General features: G+C 44.6%; 3 protein-coding genes across 7 annotated transcripts in view; 2 read left to right on the top strand and 1 right to left on the bottom strand.

Annotated features, from left to right (window-relative positions):
• The window catches only part of ift140 (intraflagellar transport 140 homolog (Chlamydomonas)), a 142,578-nt gene extending 139,347 nt beyond the window's left edge, over positions 1-3,231 (bottom strand). For both annotated transcript variants that reach the window (XM_078558728.1, XM_078558729.1), the window contains exons 1-2: positions 3,083-3,231; positions 743-916 (exon numbers count right to left, since the gene is read on the bottom strand). In XM_078558728.1, coding sequence (XP_078414854.1) covers positions 743-895 — 153 coding nt within the window. In that variant the 5' untranslated portion in view covers positions 896-916; positions 3,083-3,231. The remainder of the gene's footprint in view (positions 1-742; positions 917-3,082) is intronic.
• Positions 3,232-3,504: 273 nt separating this feature from the next.
• Positions 3,505-12,650, top strand: decr2 (2,4-dienoyl CoA reductase 2, peroxisomal). Of its 3 annotated transcripts, none has more exons than XM_078558726.1 (8): positions 3,505-3,860; positions 4,094-4,162; positions 4,937-4,988; positions 8,254-8,389; positions 8,617-8,741; positions 9,651-9,744; positions 11,795-11,949; positions 12,043-12,650. In XM_078558726.1, exons 1-7 carry the CDS (start codon positions 3,772-3,774, stop codon positions 11,923-11,925), a joined length of 696 nt encoding a protein of 231 aa, XP_078414852.1. In that variant the 5' UTR covers positions 3,505-3,771; the 3' UTR covers positions 11,926-11,949; positions 12,043-12,650. The 3 variants fall into 3 exon arrangements, with proteins under 3 accessions (XP_078414852.1, XP_078414850.1, XP_078414851.1); XM_078558724.1 differs by having other exon boundaries at positions 3,518-3,860; positions 11,795-11,899; XM_078558725.1 differs by having other exon boundaries at positions 3,563-3,723; positions 11,795-11,899.
• A 3,947-nt stretch (positions 12,651-16,597) lies between these two features.
• The window catches only part of rab11fip3 (RAB11 family interacting protein 3 (class II)), a 115,447-nt gene continuing 112,291 nt past the window's right edge, over positions 16,598-19,753 (top strand). The window contains exon 1 of one of the 2 annotated variants that reach the window (XM_078558750.1): positions 16,598-17,044. In XM_078558750.1, coding sequence (XP_078414876.1) covers positions 16,838-17,044 — 207 coding nt within the window. In that variant the 5' untranslated portion in view covers positions 16,598-16,837. The remainder of the gene's footprint in view (positions 17,045-19,753) is intronic. The other variant, XM_078558749.1, reaches the window with a different exon arrangement.

The raw sequence follows: 19,753 nt of genomic DNA, 5'->3' as shown, positions 1-19,753 counted from the left end.
CAAAGAGTTTGCTGGGGAGAACAAGATTTCCTTTCAGAGAGAGAGGGGAGAGTGTGCCCCGGGCCCTGCAAAAGAGAGGCTGTCATCGAAACCCAGGAGTGAGACGTGGAGTCCGGGTTGGAGGAGGGGTTGTGGGGAAGAGGCTGGCTGATGTATGAGAGATTGAGCATTTGTGTGTGAGAGAGAGTGTGTGTGTGTGTTGGGGCGATGTGGGGGAATAGTGAGTGCATGTATTGTGGGGAAGTGAGAGAGCGTGTGTGGGGGAGTGTGGGAGTGGGAGAGTATGGGAAAGAGTGCCAGAGTGCAGGTGGAAATGAGAGAGTGAGGGCGTGTCTGCTTTACTCCCAGTCTTAGGTTTCTCGCTCACACACTGGGTGAGGGTGAGTGAGTGAGCACCCTGAGACTGGGAGTGAGCCTGGCACACAATCTGACCCTCTGATCATTTTTATTAATTATTCTTCTTTTTAACTTAACAATTTATTGCTTTGACATCACTTTATTTTTGCTCAGCAAGATGCTTATTTTCTTAATATCACAACTGTTTTTGAAATTCAGTTTAACATTGTGTCAAAATTTATCTTTCCAAAATTTGCTTATCGGCCCCTTGACTGAGAAAAAAAATGGAAATGTGCCCCCGCTCAAGTGAAAAGGTTGGACAAGCCTGGTGTAGCCAATAGCAACCAAACAAAAGTAAAGGGGACCAGGTCTTCCAGAGAAGGGGAGGAAATTATGAGGTACCAACCTGCTCGAGATAGACATCCACACTGCCCCCTGGAGTGCTACTGGTGCTAACAGAGGCTACTGCCAACAATGGGTGGATACGATGCCAAGCAATCTCTGATGGAGGACCAACAGTATCAGGTGCATCAATGCGATGATCAAAGTAAACTGCCATGTTAGCATAGTCAGCCTCTGTCTAATTCTGTCAGGAGACAATGCAATTTTAATATACCTCATATCAACAATAGATTAACAATTGTCAGCTCAATTCTGTATGGAAATGTGTACAGTCTTCGGGTAATCCCTGTTTACCCCATTGACGGTTACAAACAGCAGCCAGTTACAGCTCCAAACATCTGTCGGCACAAGGTAAAGAATGTGGAGTCACATTGGTAGCAATATTCCTTGCAACCAGTTTCAGATCTAGATTGGCAGAGATTTAGGATCGAGACTCTCCCATCCACCTCCTTGGCCAGGGTGTGGTTTGCCATGGATTGGGGAATGGGGGTGTCGAGATGGTTTGGGGATGATGGGGAGGTGGTTAATGTTGTTCTGATTTAATGATGGGGTGGGGTTGTTGTAGTGTTTTAGTGATGGGGTGCAGGGTGCTTTAATGATGAAGTGAGGTTAATGGATGGAGGTGTTTTAGTGACAGGGTGGGAGGTGTTTGAGTGATGGCATGGGCGGTATTTTAATCGTGGGGTGGGGATGTTTCAGTGATTGGGTGCAGGCATTTTAGATGTATGTGGGGCTGTTGCAATGCTTCATTGATGGGAAAGGGGGGTTGGGGGTGTGTGAAGGGGGTGAGTAGGGGTGTGGAGGGGTGAGGGGTGTGGAGGGGTGAGGTGGGTGTGTGAAGGGGATGGGGTGAGGGATGTATGGAGGGGATGAATGGGTGTGTGAGGGAGGGCGAGGTGGGTGTATGAAGAGGATGGGGATGTGTGTGAGGGTGGTATGTGAAGGGGATGGGGGTGTATGAGGGGTGTGTGGAGGGTGGATGAGGGGGTGTACGAGGGCAGTGATGTGTGTGTGTGAAGGAGATGGGGGTGTGTGTGGTGAGGGATGTGAGAGGGGGGATGAGGGGGTGTGCGAGGGTGGTATGTGAAGGGGATGGGGGTGTATGAGGGGTGTGTGGAGGGTGGATGAGGGGGTGTGCGAGGGCGGTGACGTGTGCGTGTGAAGGGGATGGGGGTGTGTGAGGGACGTATGGAGGGGGTGAGTGGGTGTGTGAGGGAGGGTGAGGTGGGTGTATCAAGGGGATGGGGGTGTGTGTGGAGAGGGGAGATGAGGGGGTGTGCGAGGGTGGTATGTGAAGGGGATGGGGGGTGTATGAGGGGTGTGTGGAGGGTGGATCAGGGGGTGTGCGAGGGCAGTGATGTGTGTGTGTGTGTGTGTGTGTGAAGGGGATGGGGGTGTGTGAGGGGTGTGTGGAGGGTGGATGAGGGGGGTGTGCGAGGGCAGTGATGTGTGTGTGTGTGAAGGGGATGGGGGTGTTTGAGGGGTGTGTGGAGGGTGGATGAGGGGGTGTGCGAGGGCAGTGATGTGTGTGTGTGTGAAGGGGATGGGGGTGTGTGAGGGGTGTGTGGAGGGTGGATGAGGGGGGTGTGCGAGGGCAGTGATGTGTGTGTGTGTGAAGGGGATGGGGGTGTGTGAGGGGTGTGTGGAGGGTGGATGAGGGGGGTGTGCGAGGGCAGTGATGTGTGTGTGTGTGAAGGGGATGGGGGTGTGTGAGGGGTGTGTGGAGGGTGGATGAAGGGGGTGTGCGAGGGCAGTGATGTGTGTGTGTGTGAAGGGGATGGGGGTGTGTGAGGGGTGTGTGGAGGGTGGATGAGGGGGGTGTGCGAGGGCAGTGATGTGTGTGTGTGTGAAGGGGATGGGGGTGTGTGAGGGGTGTGTGGAGGGGGGTTGTGAGGCAGGGCGGGGGAGGGGTTCCTTTCCCACCCCTCGCTTAAAACCTGTTACATCTTGTAACTTTTCCCCGTGCTGATGAAAGGTGTGAAACATTAACTGTTTGTCTCTCCACAGGTGCTGCCTGACCTGCAGCATTTTCTGCTTTCATTCAAAATTTCACCATCCGTATTCTGCTTTTCGATCGGGCTGTTTTAGTGACGGAGTGGTGGGGGGGGGATGTATTGTGCTCCCCTCCCTTCTGTCGGCTGCTAACTGTTTTCCCGGCTGGTGCCGGAGGTCTACCCGATTGTGCTGTCGAATACCCAAACCAGTCGGCACATATCGCGGCTGCTCAGCTGTTATTGTGACAGCCCCCCAGCCGCGGCTGCGGCCTATCAGCCGCTACAGCCCCACATGAACCACATGAATAAAGCTAAAGCCTCCCCACGGTCCGAGGGTGACTGAAAGCGACCTTACCCTGAAGCACGATCGGTGTTGGTCCCCCACCCCCTGAAACTTTTCCCTGGTGTCGGCGCCGATTCACAATCACTTCAGCACTGGAGGCCTCGGCGTACCCACAGTTACCGTAACAACCAGCCTGAGCCGAAGCGAACGCCGGAGATTGCCGAACAGGACCGGAAATACACGAAGATTGTTAAGACCGAAGGACATTGTGGGAAACAAAAACAAAAAAAGACAGAGTTAACTCTGTCTTTCTCTCCGCAGATGCTGTCAGACCTGCTGAGTTTTTTTTTTAGCAATTTTTGTTTTTGTTTCAGGTTTCCAGCTTTTTGCTTTTAGACATTGTGGGATTGTGGGAAATGTAGTTTCCCCTCGTTCCCAGCCTGTGGATCCCGGCATGCATAGCGCCGCCAGCGCATGATTAATGCTAATTGCTGCTTGGGTAAAGGGCAGCCAGTGGCTGGTAACCAGACCCAGGTCCTTTGAGAGATGGGAAGGGTCCTGATCCAGTGACTGGGGACTGAGAGCGAATCTGATTCAGAGTCTGTACCGGGGCTTGCTTCAGGCTCTCTATTTCCGGCTACCATCCCCAGTGTTTGAGGGACTGTCCTCTCTTGGTTGTGAGGGCTTCTATCTCTGGGTCTGTCCCTAGTGAGGGAGGGGAGGGACGGAAATTAAATTCATTCTTAAAAAACAGTCATGCCTGGGACTAGTAATATCCCTGACGATGTGGATACTGATGACTGTTTGTTAAACTATTCCTATATTTTCAGCCCTGATATCCTAAAGTAAGTGAATATATAAAATTAATGTGTAATTTGGGTCAATTGAGTATGAGTTCTGTTTAAAGATCCCCTTTCTTGTGAATGGTCCCGGGAACAGGATTCCTCCCAGACTTCCTTGTGCACTGGGAGAGCTTTCCCTTGCACGCAGCAGGACTGTTTTGTTGTGAGATGTTATTGCTCTATCCTGACTTGAATAAAGCAAATTACTGTTGTTAACCTCTTACATTTCTGAATAGGGACAAGGTGGCATTCATCACAGGAGGAGGGTCTGGCATTGGATTCCGAATTGCTGAGATTCTGATGAGGTAGGGCAGCAGATGCAATATAGGCAGAAGTAGCATGTACTTGAGGAAAGCTTCATGAGGCTACTGGAGATGGCGTAAGAATCTGTTCGTTTCCCAAATGGTATACAAGTACCATTTTCCTATGGATAGTTACAAGAGGAGGCTATACAACCTTTTGAGCTGTTCCATCATTCAATTAGGTCATGGCTGATCTATGTATCACAGTGAAAACTCTTGCAGTGAGTCTCTGATCAGGGATGTTGAGACCAAGTTCTTTCTTAATGCCTAATATATGCAGGCTACTCAATCGGGAGCTGACAATTTGGGACAATAGAAGAATGAAGGAGCATTGCTTTTTGTGCAGCTAGCCAGTGGCATAGCCTCTTGGACAGCTGTGTGTACATTGTATGTAAGTTAAAAACATCATAAATAGGAGCAGGAGTAGGATGCATGGCATCTCGAGCCCTCTCTGCCATTTACTAAGATTGTGGCTGATCTACATCAATGCTGCTTTCTCACCTGATCCCTATAACCTTTGATTCCCTTTGTGCCTGAAAATCTCTCAATCCAGGTGATGCATTTTGATAAAGATCTTATAAGACAAAGAAAATTCACTTTCTCACCCAGTTTCCTGGCCTGACCCACAGAAGGGAGTCAGATCTGCATGTCTCATTGGCTATTCCACCATTAAAGGTGTGGCATCACTGTGACTCTAGCTGAGTTCAATGTTGAAACTGGACAGCAACTTTGACCCTTCTACTGTGTAACAATATTTTAATATCTGTTGTCTTACAGACACGGATGTCACACTATTATTGCGAGCAGAAGCTTGGAGCGAGTACAGGCAGTAAGTAGGCAGAACTTAACTTTGATAATGAAAAACGCTGAAGTAGTATAACAAACTACCATAACCCTTGTTTTGACAAATCTATTGGAACCACTTAATGGACAATTGAAGATTTGATTGGTGAAAGTAATCCCCTCCCTCCCTTATGATGATGATTTGATTGGGCTGGTGCTGGTAGTGGAGTTGAGTGAGTTAGTGTTATCACTGGAGATGTTAATCCACAAATAACAAACAGCTCATGCTAATGTTGTAACGTCACTTTTCTGTTGTCACTTTTCTACAGTTTGTTGGCTTTGCCTGGCAAATTTATAAATTACCCCTATTTTATCTGTGACGTTAATCCCCAAAATAATGTGTTTACAGCCTCTATCACCTTTGAATATTCATCCTAAAAGGCACAGAATGTTAAAATGGGAAGTAGATGATTTCTTGTGGTATTTGTGTGTTCAGACTTGATTCAGGACTGCTGCCAGTCTGCATGTTACTGTTACCAATGATGAGTTTTCTTTCCACAGTTCACCTAATTAGTTTTGGATATTCCCACTTAAAATCATTTTGGTTGCAATTTATTCTATGACAACAATGCCCTCCTGTGCTGTGCATGTGAAGATTGAGGTGTGATCTAATCAAGGTGATTAATATGACAGAAGGATTCTATTGGGTAGATAGAAACTATTTACTCTGGGGAAATCCAGAACCAGGGAATATATTAGACTAAAAACAAAAAGCTACTGCGGATGCTGGAAATCCAAAACAAAAACAGAATTACCTGGAAAAACTCAGCAGGTCTGGCAGCATCGGTGGAGAAGAAATCAGTCAACGTTTCGAGTCTTCATGACCCTTCGGCAGAACTGAAGCATAGTTAGGAGAAAGATGAAATATAAGCTGGTTTAAGGTGGGGGAGGGGGGGGGGTGCGGGGAGAGAGAGAAGTTGAGGGTGTGGTGATTGTGGAGATAAGCAAGCAGTGATGGGAGCAGATAATCAAAAGGTGTTACAGACAAAAGGATCAAAGAGGTGTTGAAGGTGGTGATATTGTCTAAGAAAGGTGCTAATTAAGAATGGAAGACAGGACACTCTGTCCTGTCTTCCATTCTTAATTAGCACCTTTCTTAGACAATATCACCACCTTCAACACCTCTTTGATCCTTTTGTCTGTAACATCTTTTGATTATCTGCTCCTATCACTGCTTGCTTATCTCCACAATCACCACACCCTCAACTTCTCTCTCTCCCCCCGCCCCCCACCACCTTAAACCAGCTTATATTTCATCTTTCTCCTAACTATGCTTCAGTTCTGCCGAAGGGTCATGAAGACTCGAAACGTTGACTGATTTCTTCTCCACCGATGCTGCCAGACCTGCTGAGTTTTTCCAGGTAATTCTGTTTTTGTTTTGAATATATTAGACTAGCCCATTCAGGAGTGATAGAGGTTTTTGAGGATATTACTTGCAGCATTGATAAAGGATGTGGTGTATTTGGATTTTCAGAAGGCTTTTGATAAGGTCCCACACAGGAGGTTAGTAAATCAAATTAAAGTGCATGGGATTGGGGAAAATATACCACTTTGGATTGAGAATTGATTAACAGACAGAAAACAGAAGGAATAAATGGATCATTCTCAGGATGGCAGGCTGTTATTAGTGGGGTACTGCAAGGATCAGTGCCAGGGCCACAGCTGTTCACAATCCATATAAATGATTTGGATGTGGGGACCAATTGTAATATTTCCAAATTTGTTGATGACACCAAATTGGGTTGCAACGTAAATTGAGGAGGATACAAGGAGGCTTCAAGAGGACTTGGACAGGTTAAGTGAATGGGTTAGGATATGGCAGATGGAATATAATGTGAATAAGTATGAAGTTATTCACTTTGGTAGAAAAAACAAAGGCAGAATATTTCTTAAATGGTGAGAGGTTGGTAAATGCAGGTGTTCAAAGGGACCTGGGTGTCCTTATTCATGAGTTACTAAAAGTTAGCATGCAGGTACAGCAAGCAATTAGGAAGGCAGATGGTATGTTGGCCTTTGCAAGGGAATTTGAGCACAGGAGTACAGATGTCTTGCTGCAGTTGTATAGAGCCTTGATTAAACCTCACTTGGTGTATTGTCTAAGGAGGGATTTACTTGCCGTAGAGGGAGTGCAATGGAAGTTCACTAGATTAATCCCTGGGATGACAGGATTGTCATATGAGGAGAGATTGAGGAGTCTGGGTCTGTATTCCCTAGAGTTTTGAAGAATGAAGTGTGACCTCATTGAAATTTGCAAAATTCTTACAGGGCGTGACAGGGTGGATGTAAATAAGAGGTTTCCCCTGGCTAGTGAGTCTAAAACTAGGGGACATAATCTCAGGATAAGGGATAGACCATTTTAGACTGAGATGAGGAGGAATTTCTTCACTGAGGGTGACGAATCTTTGGAATTCTCTACCCCAGTGGGTTGTGGAAGCCTAATCATTGAGCGTGTTCAAAACAGAAATCGATAGATTTCTGGAAATTAATCACTCCAAAGAATATGGAGACAGTGTGAGAGAGTGGTATTGAAATAGATGATCAGCCAGGATCTAATTGAATGGCAGAGCAGGCTAGACAGGCTGAATGGTCTACTCCTGTTCCTATGTCAAGTAGCACTTCTTTATACAAAAAGTAGTATAAATCTGGAATTCTCTCTCTAAATGCTGGGCTAATTGGCACTTTCAATACTAAGAGTTATAGATTTTTATTTGGTAAAGATATCAAGGAATATGGAGCAAAGATAAATGGGTTTGAGATAAAGATCAGCCTTATCTTATTAAGTGGCTGAGCAGGCTCGAGGGGTTGATTGGCCTCCAGTTCCTATAGTTTGGAGGTTTACCTGACTCATCAGACTAAAGGACAGTGTCTGACAGTTCGATTACATGCCGTAGTCTCAGTGGAATGGAAAATGCACCGATGAGAGGTACAGGGATTTTGATTGACAACTGTTGTGACATCACTGCAGAATGATTGATTGTGCAACAGGATCATACAGTTGGAAGTTATTTCAGTTCCAAAGCAGAATTAGAAAGCATTAGGTTCAGTACATATTAGTAGTCTAGCAGTTCATCAGCTCATTAATTCTCCAACCAAAGTGCATAAATACCCTGCAGATTATTGGAATTCTTATGAGCTAACTCGTATGAGAGGCTGCCTCCAGGATAAGTTGTTTCAGTCAGTGTGAAAGGAAACCAGCCAGAGATTATAATATTGCATTCAGCAGTGACCAGTATGTTTTTCTTTTAATCCAGTCTGCAAAAAAACTCACGGCAGCCACTGGGCTGCGCTGTCTGCCAGTGTCACTCGATGTCAGGCAGCCTGCGACCATTGTTGCTGCTGTGGAGGCGACACTGCAGAAATTTGGGAAAATTGACATCTTGGTTAATGGTAAGTCTGAGTTCCCTTTTCTCGTTACTTATCAATGGAGGCAGCTGATCCACAGAAACCTATTAGTCCACAGGTTGCCCAGTCCCAACTCTGTTGATTTTTAGTTAATGCACATCACTGCTCTAGATGTTAATCTTATAACCATGTAGTGCACGGGAAAATTTGCTGAACCTGATTCTACTGTGAAGGCCTTTTTTAATTTGTAAAGTTCTCCTGACTTTCCCCAGGTGCTGCAGGTAACTTCCTGTGTCCTGCCAGTGATCTGTCATTCAATGCTTTCAAGACTGTCCTGGAGATCGATACAATTGGAACCTTCAACACCAGCAAGATCCTGTACCAGAAGTGGTTAAAGGTGAGTGACGTTTGTGGTGTTGAAAGAACCAGCTTTTTGTTTGGTTGGTTTAAATATCTCCTTTCTCCTTTTCTAATTGGTTTACAGGCCACCCAATGGCCTGGCCTCAAGCTGAGGGGCTGGGTAGCAAGCTCCCAGTCCTGTCAGAGGAGACAGCCACCTCTTGTCTCTCTGGTAGAGAGCATTGATTTAAAACCTGTCTTTGGGGTGCTACTGATTGGTCAGCTATGAGCTAGACAAACCAGGAAGAGCCCCAGGTTTTTTTTTCCCTGCTCTGCACTGAGTTATGGGCAATGGTAAGAGTGCTGCAATTGGCATTATGCCCCTGAGCCACTGGGGAAAAGTGATCTGGGTTCTTGCTGCAGACTTCCAGTCCATAGAGGTGGACTTTGGGTAAAGTGAAGTAGCCATTCTGATACCAACCATCCAAGCTCATGGATAAAGAATGGTCACTTCGAGAAAGTGCATCGATCTAAAGAGTCAGTGGTTTCAGGAGATGATGGATCACGGAGCAAACTGGTTAAAAAAGGAGGTAAAGAAGTAATTTTTCCTTTGTTGTGTGAAATCAAACCTTCCATACCTTTCGTATCCAGGGCCTTTATTTGAAATTCACCCAGACCCATGGGATGTGTATCTTTTCTGGCTTGAGGGTTCTTAGGTAAACTGAGTTAGTTGGCCTCAAATCATTTCCTGTGAGCAATTACACAGCTCACAATTCCCCACAATGTTCTCCTAGATTTCCTATCTGTCTGAGACAATGAGAATGATGTGTGGGAAATAAGACACATTAATGAGCTCCTAATTTATCACAGTCAAGCCAGATATTATCTAAAAACTGCTAGTGAAAATGAGGTGGAATTTAATTGTGAAAGTACAAAGTCTGGTGTTAGTAACCTGCTGTTACCCTAGGAGTATGGAGGAGTTATTGTGAACATCACAGCCACATTGAACTACAGAGGACAGATTCTGCAGGTCCACGCTGGATCTGCCAAGGCTGCTATAGGTAAGTTTGTGTTGCGGGTATTGAGTGTTCCCATGGATCTGACTCTTCATAGGAAATGCCAGTGTAAACAGTGGATTCAACCTGATCAGCACAGGGCTGGGAATTGGGCTCCTGTACTTCATTGTTGCAATACCAGCCACAATTAACTAAAGTCACAAGAAAAATAATTTATTCCTGCTATCATTGTAATGGTGTTTGTAGTCCACGCTCTTCATCTTCAAGCAGTAATATCTGTTCTCTGTAGGTGTTTATTTATTCATTCTCAGGATGTGGGTATCAATGGCAGAATTTATTGCCCATCGCTGATCTCCCTCAAAGGTGGTGGTGAGCTGCCTTCTTGAATCACTACGGTCCATGTGTTGCAGTTAGGGAAGGAGTTCCAGGATTTTGACTCATGACGTTGAAGTTGGGATGGCATATGTGACATTATGCTGATCTCCAGCTGCATGACTTCACAGAGCTCATCTGCTGTCAGTTTTCAGTTCTGATGCAGGTTATACTCCTATTTCCTCAGTTGACATGAACGTCCAGCATTTTTTTGTTTTGTTCCAATACTGCAGTTTTTTCTTTTGCGTTTATAAAGTTGTTGGGGTTCTACATTTGACATTCCAAAGGCCCTCAAACACTGAAATGATATGGCTTAGAAATGGTGACAGATCTACACTACATTATCCTCTGCATCCCTGGGCTGGGGTGGAAAACCAGCCAGGTTTCCCCCACCTGATGACAATCTAGTGACGCCATTTGGAAATTGTGTGCTTATGCGACTGAGCATGGACAGGATTGAGTTCGCTGCTGATGTCCTTCCTACTCACTGTCCAGCCTCTCTCAAAAGTCACATAAGGAGAGACTGGAGGAACATATTTGGTCGAGCTGTTTCTCTGGGTTGAAGAGGTTGTGACAATTTGTGCTCAGGAAAGCCATGCAGTATAAATCATGACCCTTGAATTAAGACTTGAAGTGCAGAGACCAATGGCCCAGATCGTACTGTTATCAAAAATGAATGTTTATATTTGACTTTTCTATTTTACATGAGATTAGTGAAAAAAGAAATTAAAACCTGTTTTGGTATCTCTGCAGCAGACGCACCAGGTGGGTGTCTTAGTGCCAGCCCTCTAGTGGTTTCTTATTTCCTCCAGGAGCTGGTTTACACAAATGTGGATCTATAATTTTAATATTGGGATAAGGAATAGCTCATGCTTTTTAATCCAAACTGAACAAGTGATGGTGCTAAAGCACCTTTGGAGTGAATGAGAGAGGGTGCTGGCTAACCTGTTAACTGTATCCCCCACAGGGAAGTGCTTCACCCCCAGGTTAGGACCTTTCTCTGACAGCACAGTCAAACTCAGTAACTTTGCACCTGAGTACATACAAATGCAACTCCTATTTCTCCATCCAGACTTGCTATGCTTGAGCTACAATGTTGCTGGGCTGCTTCCACAATATGTTGGTAAATTGAAGTAATTTGCATGAGGGCAGCATGGTGACCCATCATCTCTTGGACTTGAAGCCCCAGCACAATGTGCGATCTATTAAGATAATTTACATCCCTTGAGCAGAGGCCAGTGAGCAAGGAGAATATTGGAAGGAAAGTCTGCTATAGCTGATATTGTTCATCTCTCACACCTGCCAGTCAGGGATACATTTCCTAAGGGTCATGAGTACTCGAAACGTCAACTCTTTTATTCTCCGCCGATGCTGCCAGACCTGCTGAGTTTTTCCAGGTAATTCTGTTTTTGTTTTGGATTTCCAGCATCCGCAGTAGTTTTTTGTTTTTATACATTTCCCATGCCTCTTAGTGTAAGTTTGGACAAGGATCGATGGGAATTGTCCACTCACCCTCTGCATGAAGAAGAATCATTAGCAACATGAAAAGTTGCAAGAGGCAATCTACACTTTCCCTATGTTGTCAAGGGCAATAAATGCTGGCCTAACCAGTGATGCCCACATTCTGAAAGAATTTGGAAAAAAAATTGGGAAGTTCTACTTGTTTTGTGACTTTAAAAAAAAAAATCATTGTTTTCTGACTATTTCTCACTCTGCTTTACAGATGCAATGACAAGGCACCTAGCAGTAGAATGGGGACCTGACAACATTCGCATTAATAGTCTGGCACCAGGGCCCATATCTGGGACTGAGGGCTTTCGGAAATTGGGTAAGGGACTTGTGTATTTCTCCTGAGGCTAGTGCTCCAATAATGGGCCTGTAAGTATTGACAATGCATCGTAAAGCAGGCAGATAATGTATGCACATGAGAATTTATTTTCCTAATCCTTATTTTGTCTCTTCTCCTACCAGGTGGTTTGGCAAAGGCTATGGCAGACCACGAAAAATTGATTCCACTGCAACGAGTGGGGACAAAGTTAGAAATAGCCCATGGTGTGCTGTACCTTGTGAGCCCGGCAGCATCATACGTAACTGGTACATCGCTTGTAATTGATGGTGGACATTGGCTTACAGGGGCCAATAACATGTTAGCGATGCAGGCACTCCTGCAAAAACCAGCCAGGCTATAAACTACAACTCACCATTGAGTTGGGTGGTGAGAGTTTTAAAGAGATTGGATCAATACTGCGAAGGGTTTCTATACTGTAACATACAGCACACATGTCAGTAGCAGGATACACATATGTACACCATTCCAGCGCTGAGAGGATGGACAGGGGGCCTGAGTCAGTCTTACCACTCTTGCTCTTGAGCAACCTGCCTACTTGGTGCCTGACAGTACTCTGGGATGGCTTCCTCTATGGTTAGCCACTAAACCGTTTTACTAAGGATCAATTGATCAACACTCTGTAAACAATCGTGACTCACTGCAGACACCGTCATACATCAGTCACCTGCGGCATCCTTTGTGATTTTATGCTAACCTGGCCATCAGCCAATAAATGGATTGTATTTCTCCATGGGGGCTCTGTAGTATTTTCATAATTGTTTCTGTTTGTTAGGTGTCTAAAAATGTTTGCTAGTATATTGAGCACTGGAAGAGTGTTTTTGTGCTTTCTAATTGGTTATTCTTTGTTCTCTCACCAATAAAATTGACAAATTATACAGATGTGCTGCCATACCTATCCTTCTGGCCAAAACCAACTGTTCAACAGAATCAAGTTCCCAGTGCTACATTCCAAAATTCACTCTGCCACATTTGTGGACAGTTGGTAATAATTGTTCTGAGTCAAACTTGTGGGTTCAAGCTCCACTTTAGAACTTGCAGTCCAGCCTGAGATGTTAAACTGAGGTTCCATGTGCCAGTTCAACTGGATGTTAAATTCCCACAGCATTAAATAAAGATGAGCTGGGAGTCCTGTTCCACGAGAAACAGATTATTTGGCTAGTCACCTTGCTTTTAATTTGATGTTCCCTCTGTGAAGTATCTTGGGATATTTTTCTGTGTTAAAGGTGCTATAAAGGTAGTTCGTGGAGCTTTTTAACCAAGGAGCAACAGTGTACTTCAAAATTACTCCTTTGGTTGTAAACTGCTTTGGGTTTTGCTAAAGATGTGATAAGGTGAGGAAAAAATAGAATACAGGATTCTAAATTCCCCAGCAATGCTAGAGGGAGGAAGGGAAGATCAGCCTGTTCATGCATTGGCTCTACTTGGAAGAATATAAGAATAAAAATAATACAAAAATATATTAAAAAATACTGCAGATGCTGGAAAACTGAAATACTGGAAACACTCAGGCTAGGCAGCATCTGTGGAGAGAGAAACAATTAATGGTTAAGGTTGATGACTTTTAGTCAGAACTGTAACAAATTAGATATTTAGCAGACTTTAAGCTGATATAGGGGGAGGAAAGAACAAAAGGAAAGGTCTGTGATATGATGTAAGGCAGGATGATTAAATTACCACAAGGCATGATGGTGCAAGAGAAGAATAAGCCTATAGGAAGCTGAACCCAATGACTAGGGAAAGTACCAACCATTCCCAGCAGTTAATGAGGAGAATACAATCTCTTCTCCCATCTTTCCCGATGCGAGCTGAGCCAATGATTGGAAGAAGGATCTGGCCAAGTTCCCAGAGTTCAGTCACAGGACCAATATTCAGTGTTAACTTCCTTCCACGCTGGCTCAGTAAAGTGTTTGACTGATCCCTGCAGCTGACTGAATTGAAAAGTGCATTTTTAACCTCCGCCAAGACAATAAAAGAGGAGGGGTAAAGAGAAAGCAAACATTATTTCTGGCAATCTGACATAAAAATTGAAATGTACAGCGGTCAGTCAATGGCTGAGACGGAGACTGGTTTGTTTTGCTCGGTCTTTCAGCAAAAGTGGTAGTGGAAGAAGACGATCCTCTTTATAAAACATCAGAAAACAACAGTAGAGTTGGTACGTCCAAAGTACCTAATTGCTTTCACAAAGATGCAGATAATAGATTCAGTAGTTTTTGAATAGATTTTAAGATGCAGGAAAGAGGTGATATGGGGCTGTAAACTATGTAAAGGGCTGCTGTCAGGCAAACAAACCCGAGTCAAAATTGCCTCAAATAAAAGGGGATGTGGTGGAATGTGGACTTAAGAACCTAACAAGAAAATCAGAGACTGTTGAGATTTAAAACTTTTGGAGGACTGCAAAATGTCCAGGACAAATACACTGACAATGAGAAGTCTAGGGTGCCAAATTTGGAATAGAGAGGAAGAATGGAGAGGCAATCTACAGGAGGTTCAGAAACATGATTGCAGATAGAGCATTAACACTCAGCAAAGTGCTCACCTAATCTATTTTTGGTCTCCCTAATAGAAGAGGAGTTTACTATCATCAGATTGGAGGTGTACGTATAACCTTCTGTCTTACATGAAAAAAGTTTGGAATCTCATGATAAGCAAATGGGACAGGTGTATCTGATACTGTTGCAGGCAAGTGTCTAGTGAAAATGTAATGGGATGATGGAAGGCTTAAGGGTATTGTAGAAAAAAGTTCCACCAAAAAAAGCATATGGGGAGGAGAAGGGACATCAGAAATGGGATCACATTGTAAATAGTGGAACATGATCCAAGTAATGCCAAAGCTAATGGAATGGTAGGTGAGGATGAGAAGGACCCTATTATGAAAGGAGGGGACAACATCATGAGAAAGGGAATCTCGCTATCCCAAGTTAAACCAATGGATGATGAAAACTATCACGGCAGAACTAGTGAAAATACTCAAATCAAATAAACAGAGGATAGTTGCATTTGTTCCAGCCCATTTAGCCATGTCAATGACAGGAAGTTTTTTTTCCAGCCCTAGCATAGCTTCTAGAGAAATGTGTACAAACCCACTCCCAGTAGGGAGAGGGATGCTGTCAGCATCTTCCAACTCAACCAAAGAAAGAAATAGCAGGTTGACTCAATTCAAACACAGCTGATGTAAGTGAAATATACTTTTTCCCAACCAACGAAAGGAGGGGTGGTTGCACTTTCTCCAGCCTAGCCAATAAAAAAGAGTAGGTGAACACATGAAGGAAGAGAGGATCCTCTAGCACAACTAGTGGAAGGGAAACAAAGCAAAACATTGTGGTTGCTGGAAATACTCAGCAGGTCTAGCAGCATTTGTGGAGAGAGAAGCGGGTAACTTTTCAGGTCAAGGCCTTTCATCAGAATTGTAAAGGTCCATGACCAGAAACCGTTATCGGTTTCTCCACAAATTAAAGGGAAAGAAGGGCCTTTGTTTCTCAATCAATCACAGCAGGAGAGAGTAGGTCGACCACGCCTCTCCCTAATTAAAACAAGGAGAGGAAGGGTTACGTGCCTGGCAGCATTTAACCAATAAGCGTAGGAGCGGATTGTTTAAATCCGATAGCTTTTCCTGACCCGCACGTTGCATTCCCATGGCACAGTCCAAGGTGAATGTTCAACCAATTTTAATGCAGTTTATTCTGTTTTTCGGCCCTAAGATTTGGGATGGCGAATCCTTCAATCATTTGCTATACAACCGATTCAGCAATTGGTGGGACAACTGTAAAGAAACCTTAGAGCGAGTTGATAAGTACTTTTATTTCCCCTACTTTAGAATCATTATGTTTTTTTCTGCAGCTTCAACCTAAAGGTCTGGTTGATTAATCCCTTTAAATTCTCACCCCCAATAATCTGCCATAGGAGCTCGCACCTCCGAACCCATGTGCGGGAATATTGGAAGTCTGGAGATTAGTCTCCATATCAGATGTCAGCGATTGGATTTATCTTAATCTTTTCCCATTTTCCGCTGTCGGTAATAGAACTGGAGGTTCGGGTAAGGAATGATCTAGGAGTGGGGAGGCTTGGATTGCATGATTTAAAGCATCTTTGAAGGCTATAATACGCCGAGAGCTTTAATTTTGTGAGAGGGGTAGTGAGCCCTGGGAATGCTGTGTTTCAGCATAGAGCCATGCACGTGTCGCGGTCATGGGTGATATAGAGAATTTATTTTTTCTGTCGGTAATGAGGGTTTGTGTTGATTTATAGAGCAGAAACGTTTTTTTTTAGAAATAACAAAACTGCACAGCCATATGGTTATACAAGGTGGGCAATTACATTACTAGAATGCAACGCTAGCTGGGGAATCTGAGCCGGATTTGTTGGTATTCACATTGAATCCACTTCGGAATCTTCATATATTTCGAATAATCAGAATAGAAACATTTCTCGTTGCATTCTATGATTGTTCCCCCCATGGGCTAATGGTACTCTGTTGGATCGTGGGGTGCCGGCGGCCGGGCGTGCTCCGCTGACGTCGGGGTGCCGGCGGCCGGGCGTGCTCCGCTGACGTCGGGGTGCCGGCGGCTGGGCATGCTCTGTTGGAGTCGGGGTGCCGGCGGCCGGGCATGCTCTGTTGGAGTCGGGGTGCCGGCGGCCGGGCGGTTGCTATGTAGCGTTTCCAGGGCGGCGCGGGCACGATGGAAGGAGGATAACGTCATCGCTGCTGATCGGAGTCATGGCGGCGCGGAGCGACCGGGGGAGAGAGTGAGGAAACACGGGAAGAGGGAGCGAGAAATACCGGGGCCTGAAAGCTAGAAAACCCGGGGAGAGGGAGCGAGAAATACCACGGCCCGAAAGTGAGAACACCTGGGGGAGGGAGACGGGAATGGAGGAGACCGGTCCCTATTGAAGGGGAATCGGAGCCGCTAGCAGCCGTTAATGGATTCTGCCCCGGGGCCGGAGGGGGCCGGGAGCCCGGGGATAGAGTTAGAGCCCCCGGGGCCGGAGCGGGCCGGGAGCCCGGAGTTTGAGTCGGGGGAATGCGAGAGGCTGCGGGTGGTGTTCGACATGTTTGATGCGGCTGGGGAAGGGCTGATCCGGCTGGAGGATTTCTGCAAGATCGCCAGCAGCTACGGAGCGGAGCAGGTAGGAGAGCGGTCAGGGCAGCCACCCTTGCTCGGCATTGAATGTTTCTATCCCAGTGTCAGTTTTGCGAAAAGAGGGATACGTGTTCAGGAGGCACTTGAATGTGTGTGAGAAATCCTGTGTATGGGTTACTGGTCCCTGAGCCGGGCACCAGTCCATGATGGTGACTGGATTTTAAACGGGCATCAGCTTAAATTCTAAATTGAAATGAACTCCTTTAAGAAAATGCACTTGATGCAACTTGGCATCCTCCTTGCTCATCAAAGGGATCCGACCAAATCTCCAGTCTCTTAGTTTGCACGGTTAAGGATCATTCAGTGCAGTTTATTAATCTATTGAGTTAGTCTTGCTGCTTGTGAAAGGAAAACTTTTAATGTTTAATTTATTAATGAACCATCTATTGGAGAATGCGATGATGATAATGGGTTAGTGGTGCTTTTCGTCTTCTGATTTTGTGCACACCATCTGCATCTGTGCTGAATGACAGTCATCATTTAAATGTAAGTCAGAACATAGATATGTTGGATGGTATAGGTAGAGAGAGAAAGGTTGTTGCCCTTGTGTCACAGGAAATGTGAGAAAAATAAAGCTGTCCCCAGCTCCAACTGGAGAGGGGATAGCTTCAGTGAGACTAAACTAATTCAGCAAGGGAAAGGTAAATCACACAACCAGGGAACTCGGTGCATTAGTTTAGAAAAGAACTGAAACAGGTTCTGATGAGCAGCATGCATATCTGGCCCTAATCTGGAATGATAAAAAGACTCTGGCTATAAACAACTCCCATCAATATTGAGTTGCAAGAGGTGCAATGTGTTTTGCAGAATCCACAGAGAGTCACTTGGATTGTGGTTGTATCTGTTCTACAATCTTGTACATAACCTTGGCAAGCAACGAGTTTCCCTACCTTGGAGGTTAGATTGTCTGATAGCTTTAATTCAGTGTAATTTTGTATTTGACCTAACTGTTTGTTGGGGTCCTTGCCTTTTAGACTTGCCTCTAGATTTTACTTTGTTACACATGACATCTGCCCTCATTCTCTCACCACCCCAGCATGATGCTGAGCATAAGGAGCTCTGCAAGGGAATGAGGTTTCCTGTTTATATCAATTCTTGTGGCCTTTTTTCGAAGAGCAGCAAGGATAGCCTCTCTTCTTGAAACTTGAACTTGCCAGTAGGGGTCTGAGCTCCCTGAGAAAAGTGCCAGTCATCTGGGTTAGATATAGTGGTGAAGCTTGCAGTTGAATCTGCTAAGCGCATTCCTTGAAACTGCAGTCTCGAAGTGTTAACAGACTCCTAATTTTTGCTGCCCTTTACCTTGATGTCCTGAAACTGTGTGTCATTGAGCTGCTGTATTGACGTGGGTGGATCGGACATCCTTAAAAACACAGAATGGAAAACAAGCTGTCGTATGTCCCAGTCTTTGAGTTAAAATTTGTTGAATGTAGGGTACGTTGTTAGTGGACAAATTCAAAAAGATGGAATTCTCATTTCTATCCTTTAAATGTATTTTTCTTAGCATTTATTTACATTCAAGGACAAAAATAATTGGAGAAACCAAGCCTCGAGTAGTGTGAGAGAGGATGATACTATGCACCGATTAAACATTTGTTTGGATTGCGATATTATCCTCAAAAGTATGGGCTCTTGATCACCTACCAATCTTGTAAATTCCAAACTAACTTTAAAGCCTGAGCAGGCTTTCTGATTTTTACCAAACGTGTGTTTTTTTTAAAGACTAACTGGCAAATTCTATAATAATCCTGTTCTTTGGAGACGTTTACTGTCTTTTTTAGTAGCAGCTGGTTAATTGGCAAAGGAAGTCCTCTGTTTGCCAAATCCTAGTTGGGCGATGGGCCTCCCTGGATTAAAGTGCAGGCTTGTAAACCATAAGGCTGTAGGAAAAACCTTCGGAAATATGTGGTCTGTCCAAATGGGTGCTACTTATGTGCATTCCCACAGTATGTAAACTGATTGCCCAAGTTGGCTCTAATTCCCATAGATCCAATTAAGGAAACTTGTACATTACATTTAAAGTAATCCCATATTACAGATAAAAACACATCTTTTGGAGTATTTCTGGCAAAGCTGTAAAGATAGATATGATATTTAAAAACTTTAGCGACATTTAGCTGCTTGTAATTGGAGTTATTGCAAACATGCCTTGCAAAATAGATTGTGACTTAATGCTATTGTTGCTGTTGGCTTTCCTCAATAAAGCTTTGTCATGTTGAAAGGTGATGCCTGAATGAACAGTTAATAATGGAGTTTTTTAATCTTAACTTTTCTTCCTTATTTGATGATGAGGGTTGGAGAAGGTTACAAAGGTAGGGCCAAGGCCTTGGTAGATTTTGAAAATGGGTGATAATTTTAAGATCAAGGCGTTGGTGGATATGGAGAGAATATGAGCACAGGGATGTTGGGTGAACAGAATGCAATTTAATGAGAGTTAAGATATGGGCACCAAGAGTCTTGGATGAGCTCAAGTTGGTGTGGTAGAAGATGGGAGGCCAACCAGGAATGGCGATATATTTCCAAATCAGGATGGTGTATGGCTTGGAGGGGAACCTCCAGGTGGTGGTGTTCCCATGTATCTACTGCCCATGTCCTTCTAAATGATAGCGGTCATGGGTTTGGAAGGTGCTGTCCGAGGAGTTAGTGAGTTCCTTCAGTGCATATTGTAGATGGTGCACACTGCTGCCACTACATCGGT

The sequence above is a fragment of the Cetorhinus maximus genome, chromosome 15, assembly GCF_964194155.1.
Source record: "Cetorhinus maximus chromosome 15, sCetMax3.hap1.1, whole genome shotgun sequence".
NCBI classification, from domain to species: Eukaryota; Metazoa; Chordata; class Chondrichthyes; order Lamniformes; family Cetorhinidae; genus Cetorhinus; species Cetorhinus maximus.
This window is presented reverse-complemented; position numbering and strand designations above follow the sequence as displayed.